Source organism: Oryza sativa, chromosome 4 (assembly GCF_034140825.1).
Source record: "Oryza sativa Japonica Group chromosome 4, ASM3414082v1".
NCBI lineage: Eukaryota > Viridiplantae > Streptophyta > Magnoliopsida > Poales > Poaceae > Oryza > Oryza sativa.
The window spans coordinates 5516955-5527128 of NC_089038.1; the positions used below are offsets into that span (position 1 = coordinate 5516955).

Genomic DNA, 10174 nt, shown 5'->3' on the forward strand with positions numbered 1-10174 from the left:
CAGATCCGGCCGGAGGGGAGGCAGCGGACTTCGGCGGTGGCCCGGCGGAGGCAGCTGGCAGCGGCCGCGCCCTCCCCTCCACCAGATCCGGCCGGAGGGGAGGCGGCGGACCTCGGCGGTGGCCCGGCGGAGGCGGCAATAGCGGCTGGCAGCGGCCACACCCTCTGCCAGATCCGGCCAGAGGGGAGGTGGTGGACCTCGGGGACTACCGGGCAACGGTTCAGCGGAGGCGGCAGCTGACGGCCGCACTCTCCCCTCCGCTAGATCCGACCGGAGGGGAGACGCTGGTTCTGGCAACGGCGGCGGCTGCGCATCCCCCTCCATCGGATCCGGTGGGAGGGGAGGCGACGGGGCGGCGGTGGCAAGCGGCGGCGCCCGATGGATTTTTTTTTTGATGTTTTTGTAGATTTTTTTAAGATGTTTTTGTAATTTGTGAATGATTTTGTTGTTGAATATGTTTCGATCTGTGATATGTGATATGTGGGGATTTGGGGATCTGTGATTTGTGAACTGGGATTTGGGGATGTGGGGAACTGGCCGAGGCATTGCAGCAGGCTGGCATTGACGACGATTGTGAGTTCGGCTCGATTCGAGCCGGCTCTTTTTTTTGGCTCGTGGAAACCTATAGGTGCCGGTTGCTAGTATTGGTGCCGACTAGTAGGTGCCGGTTGGAAAACCGGCACCTATAGTCGGTTACCAGTCGGCACCTGTGATGGTTTTTGTACTAGTGCTAGAAAATTTAGTAATTCAGCTATAGCATTTTCATTATTTGTCATTATTCAACCTGAAAAAAGAAAAGCTAAGAGGATAGAATGTTATATATGGGCTATCATAGTCTGATTTTTCAAACTAATTAATAGATTGTACCCTCCATCCTAAAACCTAAAATATGAGTTCAAGCTAGCATTAAAAAAAAAATCTTAAGATATAACAAGATATCCACCTATATTCTCTTCTCAACCAATCATGACCAACCTAGTAAGTAAAGAAGTAAAATACATGTGATGTGTTTAAATGCTCTGCTCTGTTTATTATTTCATTCGTTCTGACATATGGCAACTTAGGATCCGATTAGACGCACATATGCGTACTAATAGTACGAATATGAACGATTTCCTCTAGTCATAGGTTATCCTATGTTAAGACAAGAGAGATGAGTCACTCGTACGGGCACGTACTTTTAGAAGAAACAACGTGTGATATAGATCAAAAAGTCATGCTATACAACTTACATATCCTTCTCAGTTATTATATGATGAAGAATCACGAAAGGTGAGTAGTGTTTCTTTGACAGCTATTGCGACAAAAATAATCTTCCAGGCATGTGTTTGACCTGTGCTCCGAGCTCCGAGCTTTCAGTGTATGCAATTGTACAATGTCAGTTGTGAGTAGTACACATGCGAAAGTTGTCGTGTTGAGTCCTACAAATATGACGGCCAGGAAAATTCTTTTTTCAGCCACAGTTCTGTGTGCTTTTCCAGGCATGTTGTTTGACATTTTGTTTCTTAACTCTGGAATTCTTGATGGCTTTGCAAAATGTTTCTCAAAAGTACTCAACTATAGCTTTCTGAATTTGTAACTCAACCTGAAAAAAAAAGAGAAAGCTAAAAGGGTAGAGTGTTATATATATCGACTGTAGTCTGACTTTTATGACTTATTATACTCTGATCTGAAAGTTATTCCAGATGACAACAAATACTTTAGAATTGACCATATTCATGGAAAAGAAGGGGACGATCAATTAATTTTATGTAAAAGCCTCTCATAGATAGCCGCCTCAGAGACTAATTAAAGGATTACACGAGGGTTACAGTTATTTTGGAATGGAGAGGGAGTAGAATCTAAGAGGATATATAGTGTTATATGGATTATAAGTATGATTTTTTTGACTTATATGTACTCTGAATTGACCATGGAAAATTTATTCCACACCACAACTTTAGAATTGACCATGGAAAAAATGGGCGTCGCCCTATAGCCTGATGGAATTGATAGCTGCCTCAGTGCCTGTTCGTCGCATGAATACTGCATGCTGTCAAATCTGAGGCGTGCTTGGACCTTTCAGCTTGAATGATCTCAATTGATGTATTGGTTCTTCAAATTAATCCGATTTACCATTGTGAGTGATGATAAATTAATCCGTGGAAAATATGGTTTTTTGTATTGTACTCCCTCCCGTACATATTGCATGGTGTTTAGCACTTGTTGTAAGTTGATCTGCACCAACATCTACACTAACAAAATAGTTTTATTAATTAAAATCCATCGTTAAATATGTCATCTTATAGTGTATTGATTTGTACAGTACCACACATGCAATAGATCATCACTGCCGATTCACTTTGTATTCCCACCTCGTACAAATTTCAACCAACAATGCTACCAGTATCCCTCGTTGTTAGAATTTGTTTCAAATATTTTTTTAGATAATGAAATAGAATATCCTGGCCTTTGCTCAAAATGAGCTACAGCCAATTATTACAAAGTTGCACTCAAAAAAGACTGTAGTTCAATAAAACATTGAGAACACGCATTTAAAATAAAAAAATAACCCATCTAAGATAAGGAGAACACGTTATTGAAGTCTATTTATGAATCTCCAACCATAATTGGCAAAAAGTTACATAACTGTCGTCTCAAGCCTACGGCATGCAAACTTCATAAACTCGCCATCTTCATTACACCTTTGTAGCTCAGACCAACACCGGAGCCAATATATTGCCCTGAAAATTACCTGCATATATGTAATAGATGGTGATTTGTCAAAAACCAAATCATTCCAGCTCAACCACAGAGCCCAATATATTGCAGAGGCTCCCACAAGTATATTTGTTTCAAATATATGTACGTTGGTTACAGTTTAGAACTTGTAGTTATATTAGGTGTTAGGAATAGAGTATGATTTGGACCCTATTCTACGCTATCCCCTAAATAGAGGAGTAGACCTGTTATAACCGCATTTGACGATTTAGATAGCTAGAGGGAGCGGCTACCGGCGGCGTTCGGCTGAGGGTCGTTATAACTCTGATACACTGTAATATGCTGGATCGGTGAGGAGTACCCGTAATCAATGCTCCAGAGATGTAGGTTTCGGCTGAACTAGATCCATTACCAAATATCATGCCTTGGTGTTGTCATCATGTTTAGATCTAATAGGACGTTAATTCTTGCGCGTTCGGTTCTCAATATGCTATTGGGGCCGGTTCTGTAACACTCTTGGTTTGGTTTCACCATAAACCAACCGAAGAAAAAACTTTTGCTTGTTCTTGACCAGCAGGGGAACGGAAAAAAAAAAGTCACCCGTCTCCCACGCCACTATGTAGTGTGTGTCTATCATCTCCTTCGTCCGTACCTTCTCCTTCCATTGGTGGATCCATCGGTGGAAATGGAGGTGGATGATAAGGCACTGCACCCCAGCACCGAACACGTGCTTCACCATGGGGCTGGCCCTCAGTGCATGTAACCTCAACAACAACGGGGAAGCGGCCCTGCCGTAACTAATTAGTTTTAAAGTCCTGCAGTATGATAAGTGTGCCCATGTAGAATTTAAATAAAGAGATATTTTTGCATTATAATATATCAGCAAGTCGTACAAGTTAAAGTTTAAGCACTGCCAATGCATTTCTCTCATGATTTTATAATGTATTATAATTCTCGACACTATTGCCTTCCCACCATATGTCATTTGTCAATCAATACGTGCAGGCTACTTGTCTTTTCTTAGCGACATATACAACAATTAGATAATGAGAGAATCAGCTATGCTTATCTGATGATTCAATTTGGAGGTGTGTTTTTCCTTCTCAATGCTGGGAAAATGTGATATCCCTTTGTAGGCTTATTTCCTTGATGTTTCACCTTATCATGTGGTTGGGGAAAATTACAAAGGAACTTTTCTTTTAATACGTAAAAGGCTTGTATATCATTGTATTAAGAAGAAAAAGGTTCATATTACAACTCTCGCCTGGCTATAAGACCGGCAGCTACCTTAGAGTTACAAAGCGGATGTCTCGCGATACCGTAGGAAAACCTTTTTTTTAAAAATTTCTCAGCCAAATTAAGATGGACTAGTTGCCTCTAGTTTTCAGTGGCTCAAAGATTACTCCATTCATAGCACCCATCATTTCCTTCGGCGAGGAAAATCCATCGGCCTGAGAGTAGAACACATGGCTTGTCTTGTAAAGATTCCAGAACATCTCCTTGCATGATTTAGGAATGACACCGTCTTCTCTAACAACCAACCGTAGCAACTCTCTTCTACATGATGATATAGACTCGTTTATCGCCTCTTTAGCCTCTTCTACTGACATGACATCTTTGCTGTCAAGAACAAGCAGTGACACACTGTTCAGTTTGCCATCCTTGCATTCCCTCTGCAACAGCATATCAGTTGTCAGAATTACCCAATCATAAACTTAATTTGTATGGCCGGAGTAGTAACTGATCCATACGTTATATATTAAGACTTTTTTTGTTTGTACTAAGTTAAACTTTTTCAATCGTAATTGAAAAATGAAGCAACATTTGTAACGCAAAACAAATATACTATAAAATTATATTTAATGGTGGATTTAATATATGAAACTAATTTCGTGTTCTACTTTGATTCAAGGCAAATTGAGATCATATTATAATATATAATATAGAAAGTACGAATAATTTATTAGAAGCGAAGTAATTAAAATACCTCAAAGCTTTGAATATCATTCTGGAGACGACCACATGTGTTCATTAGTCTAAACAACTCATCATACTCTGCATTTTTCACGATGTCCTCCCAGAGATTTTGTCCCATGAAATACAGTGCTATGAGTATAGTTGGTCCCAATGCGAATGTCACAATTGAATTTTTCATGTATTCCTCCATTGTTGGCACATATTTGCTCCGTTGCCATTCTGCATCTGTCGCTAAAGACCTCAAATAATCCAACCACTGCAAATTCATGTATATATTGTAATGTCAACATACTTATCTACATTGTTGTTTTCAAGCCAATATGAATTTCATACGACTATGTGCATCTTGGTTATACAGAGACCGGAAGTGTTCTCGGCAAAATTGTATCACCTTGATGTAATTGGTTGAGTTCACTAAAAGCCTCTATTACTTAAAAGTTATGAAATTCGTAATTAGAGGATCACACATGAAACTCACCGATTCAACATTGTATTTTGTAACGTCGCGGTTCTGTACTGCGGAAGCCATTGCTCCAAGCTGGTTAACCGTAGAATATAGAGCGAAAAATACTGCTTTTACATTCTCAGAGTAGAACTCAACTTTGTGATACTGATCCCACCTATGACAACCATTAGAAAAGCAGGAACGATAACTCATTAATAAAGCATAACAAACAATACTACCTTTGAAAGAATAAAGTTCAAGAACCATACTTCTCGACTAAGGATATGAGATTTTCTTGTTCTTCTTTGGAACTTCCGACATCGAAAAAGTCATCGGCAACAAGTGTGAGCGCAATAGATTTTGCACACGCAATGCGAGCATCAGACAATTCATAAGGGCTTATGGTGGCAGCAGCAGAGAGATAGCTGTTTATTAGATTCTTCCGCGTAAATTCGAGCTGGTCCAGCTTATTTTCTTTCTCCCAACTGTCAAAAGAAAATTTTGCTGGCACTGTAAGGGTGGAAGTTAAGAAGACAAGTGAGCTAGAGACCTAGAGTATACCAGTGAAATACCTTTCAAGGTGCTGGATTTCATTTTGGTAAGTTGACTGACAAAAGCTGAAATCTTCAGCAGCCAAAGCCAAGAGATCTTCATTGACATGGCACGGCCTGGTTCAGAAAAGTATATTAGCTCATGTATTGACACGATTCCATGCGTAATTTTTTTCAGAAATATGATGCTTACATGTTTTTGGTCTTTATCTTCTGATAAGCCCTGGCATCAAAATTTTCAATGTTCCACTTGTGGTCTAGAGGTTCCAGCGTGGCATAAAATGGAAATTTGAGAGCATATTCTACCTGAAATTAGAAAAATAACTGAATTGTATGTAAACTTAAAGACCAACTGAAGTGGGGATTTTAAGTTTCATGCACTCACCTCTCGAAGGATTGGTGTTCCTCGGATGTCATCGGAGCACAATTTTTCTTTCAATAAGCTACCTGACCAGCAACCCATTTTCTCTAGGATTGGCTCATTTTCTGATAAACTGACTTTTGAAGCTTTGTACAATTCTAATAAGGATTTTGTATCATCTAAGTATCCTTCAACTGAGTTATGGAAAGTTGAGGCTTCAGCAACATGGGACAAGTCATCTGTGTGAGATCACTTACAACAAATTAGATCAAGACAAAAGAGAATAGTGTTGCTAAGAAAAGAAACTTTTTGGTATTAAAATACCTGAGGAAACACCATATCCGTTCATACGCAAAAGGCGAAATGCCATTGCGCATGTTGGTAAATCCAGCATTACTTCCTCATCTCTCTGTGACCATAAACTGCATGCAAAATAGATAATGTCAAGATTAGTCATGGTTCTTAAAAGGCCTTTGATTAGACATGGTTCTTACATGTATGTCTTATCCAAAATGCGCTTTATATCACTAGAAAAGTGCCGAGATATTCCAATATTGACGAGAGTATCCACCATTGAAAGCTGAGAAAATATATTTAGCGGATACACGGTTGGTACTGCAAGGGTACAATACCATATTAAGTATTTGGCAATATAGTCTACACACGTATACATCTTTCACAAGGAAAAACAATTCTTACCTTCACCTCCAAATTTATTGACAACAGAATATAGGTATCCCAGGGCTTTATCATCGTATCTGTGGACTAATGCAGCAGCAGTTGCAGCCGGGGAGTTGAACAATGATCCATTCTTCCCCTGGAACTTCATAACTTCACTCCAATCCACCATGCTTTCTTCTAGACCTTCAGCAATATAGGCGAAATATGCCTCTTTCCCCAAAGATTCGTCACCAGCCAGTCTAATTAATTGTAAAAGTATTACGACTCAATAATAATAATGAAAATATTCTTATTGCTATATCCATTGGTTTTTAAAAAAAATAACCGTAAAGTAACATGCTAGAAGTCATAACCATGATAATTAAATAGGTTTATATACAAAATATGACTCCACGCAGCAGCTTGACATAGATACATAACCAGATACTATTTTTTGTCACAAGGAAAACATTTGCATGCCTTTTATAATAATATTTCAACTGAAACATATATAAGCTTTTCTTATAATCATAATTCCATATTGGAAAAATTTATTTTAAAATTATAACATTACTCACAAAAGTTGCTCTTTTTTCGGGTACAACACTAATCTATTTTGACAACATTTTTTTTCATTAACTTACCTTTTCAATTCCATATCACGGAGGTGAAGAATCTGATCAATACTAATTTCACTGGCAGGAAATTCCAAACCCATCTTAATGGCAAGGTTAACCATAGCAGGGAATGTGAGGTTGAAGCCTATAGGTGCAGCAATCTGGTCATCAATAACAATGGAGAAATTCTTTGCGATAAAATGTAATCCTGCAAACATAATTAATTATTTTTCATTATCATTCAAATCTCGAAAGCATATAAGACATTGAAACAAATTATTGGAAGGTAACTAAATTGATGTCTATACCTCTCCTTATTTGCTCCGAACCGACATTCCATTTCTCAAGTGCAATAATACATGCCAAAGTGGATAGGAGAATATCCTTGCTGGCTGATGAGTCAAATTCATTGACACCCCACGACCCATTACTGTGTTGGTTTTGTAGTATCCATTCCACACATTCAGGGAAGCATGGAGCTTGAAGATGATCAGTGCCCGGCAATGGCACCATAGCCACCCATGCTATGTCATATGAAGATGGTAAGAACTCCGGGTTCTCCAAGTGCCTAAGTATTCTAGCCTCCCATCCCTAATTTGTGTAAAATGGTGAAGGGGTTTGATTAAGATTTGATGCTCAAACACTTTTCTTTAGATAATAAAATTTATTGCGGCCTTTCTTTTAAATAAGCTCCATCCAATTATATCAGAAAGGAAAGTTCGATATATGTGATGTCCGTACACCATACCATGTTTATCTGACTTGTATTTTCTCCTACCATCCTCCCCTCAACATATCCTGTTTCAACAGATGAAGATTTATGTTACAATGATCAGTATGGCACTACTCTTAAACCACAAATATTCAGCACCCATATTAACTGTACAACAGTAAATTTCATTTCATTGAAAAAGTAACTTTCAGAAAACGAGAATTTTAGGTATTGGTCCACCGGGTAATTAACCACCGTCTATCTTCTTTGTACCCATACTACTCATAGACTGTAAGAAATTTTAATTTTTATTAAAATATATATAGCCATCAAAATATTGTGGGACCAAAAGCTATGAAGGTTCAGGCTAGAAGAAACCCAACTCATAGTTGGGAAATTCATCACGTGCTTCTAGTTGATGCCTAAAGTACAATAATTAATAATTTATTGTGGCTATGTATTCAATTAAAGTGAATGGTTTTTTCTTATACATCAGTCAACATTTTGAACACTTTATCAATAAATCGACAACTCACCCTTATGTTTTTTTTAATGGAGCAAGTTAAAGAAATTATGCTTTGTGTAATGTCTTATTAGTAGAAAAATACTTCTTTTGTCCTAAAATATAACATTTTTAATCCTTGACATGACTATTAAGGATAGGTAAAAATACTTGTTTACCTTCTCGATGTGCGGGACCCCAGGTTATAGTTGGCTTGATAATAAAAGTCAAGGATGGTATGTGTTGTTCAGTGTTAAAAAGACGTCTATTACATACTTCCTCCGTTTCACAATGTAAGTCATTATAGCATTTCCCATATTCATAGTGATATTAATGAATCTAGATAGATATATATGTCTAGATTCATTAACATCACTATGAATGTGGGAAATGCTAGAATGACTTACATTGTGAAACGGAGGGAGTATTTAAGTTATTATATTTGGGATAAAATTAAACCCAAGAAATTACTATATTTTGGCATCTATAGAGTAGAAATTATGACTTATACAAGTATAATAACGTTTGGATATAAATCGAGAAAACAAAACAAAGCAAACTAAAAGTTGGGGTGGTTCCTTTCACCGAGTCTATTTTTGAACAAATATCTAGATCCGCCATATATAATTGAACATATAAAATTAAGACAACGTGATTCAAGAATCTAGACCCGCGCGCTAAATAGGACCCCATGACTCCATGACTCCATCCAACAAACCAAGGTAAGCCAGGAGGGAGTTTGATCTCATATACCGGGACAGGACGACATCACCGCTCGAGTCCCCGTGGAAGGAAGCTGCCGGCGACCGGTGTCGAGCTCGGCCGAGCAGGCGAAGCTGACATGAGGACGACGCATTCCTCCGTTATGCCGCCGGCGACAATCTAGCACGAATGGGGCGGCCGCCGCCGCCGCCGGGAGGAGGCCGAGGGCTCGCCGCCGGCGAGGTGCGAGCACGAGGCTGGAACGGGCTACAGCTTCCATAGGACTCGCCATTGGCACGAGGTTGGATTGAAATGGGTGATGTTAATAATTAACCTGATCTAACTAACAATGTTGCAGGCCCGATGCAAGCATATGGCTTTGTATTTATATAGCTTTGGACGATATATCGATGTTCAGTTTTCCAACGTGCTAGCTCTGGAACGTAACGTATACGTGGACGCTGGGACATACGAGATCTGAGCATGGTCGGCCGCTTTCGTCGCAGATTCCGTCTTCAAAAAAAATATAGTAGCAGCCTGGTAGGTCCAGTCCAAGCATGCCTTTGACCTATACCATGTATTTTGCATACCAAACTGGATCATAACCTGCATAAGTGCATTGCATCCCTGTGACATAGGTCCAAGCACGCACGCTTGGAAAGATGCCTGTGAATTTATCCTTTTGTTTTGTTCGAAAGAACTGTTTAGCTTACCTTTTATATATCCGCACGCGCGCAAAACGAGAAATATCATTAACCTATATATTATTAACTATTGCAAACCTTTAAAGTGAGCTTATTTAAATTTTTAACAAAACTTTTGTATATATAGAAAATTGAGTAAATCTTGCAAAACTACATATTTTCTCTCATCAAACTATCAAAAAAAACTACAAAAACTAGAGATCTAAGATATTCTATTGCAAAACTACGGATTTAACATCCGTT

General features: G+C 38.8%; 1 protein-coding gene across 1 annotated transcript; it reads right to left on the bottom strand.

The window, feature by feature from the left end:
- Nucleotides 1–3896: 3896 nt before the first annotated feature.
- On the bottom strand, nt 3897–9580 carry LOC4335094 (syn-pimara-7,15-diene synthase-like). The gene is made up of 14 exons (NM_001402341.1): nt 9279–9580; nt 8060–8109; nt 7620–7902; nt 7339–7519; nt 6734–6954; nt 6529–6649; nt 6359–6456; nt 6059–6273; nt 5867–5979; nt 5695–5790; nt 5392–5607; nt 5156–5297; nt 4688–4933; nt 3897–4373 (listed from the first exon to the last, which is right to left on the bottom strand). Exons 1-14 carry the CDS (start codon nt 9517–9519, stop codon nt 4068–4070), a joined length of 2529 nt encoding a protein of 842 aa, NP_001389270.1. The 5' UTR covers nt 9520–9580; the 3' UTR covers nt 3897–4067.
- Between the last annotated feature and the right edge of the window lie 594 nt (nt 9581–10174).

Bases quoted from the DNA above. Each gene is read 5' to 3' on its own strand.
- LOC4335094 (NM_001402341.1), bottom strand. From the start codon at position 9,519: ATGGCGAGTCCTATGGAAGCTGTAGCCCGTTCCAGCCTCGTGCTCGCA. The intron at 7,903-8,059 runs GTATGGTGTACG...TACACAAATTAG, and splicing joins ATACAAGTCAGATAAACATG to GGATGGGAGGCTAGAATACT. The intron at 5,791-5,866 runs GTAAGCATCATA...TTTCTGAACCAG, and splicing joins AAGATAAAGACCAAAAACAT to GCCGTGCCATGTCAATGAAG.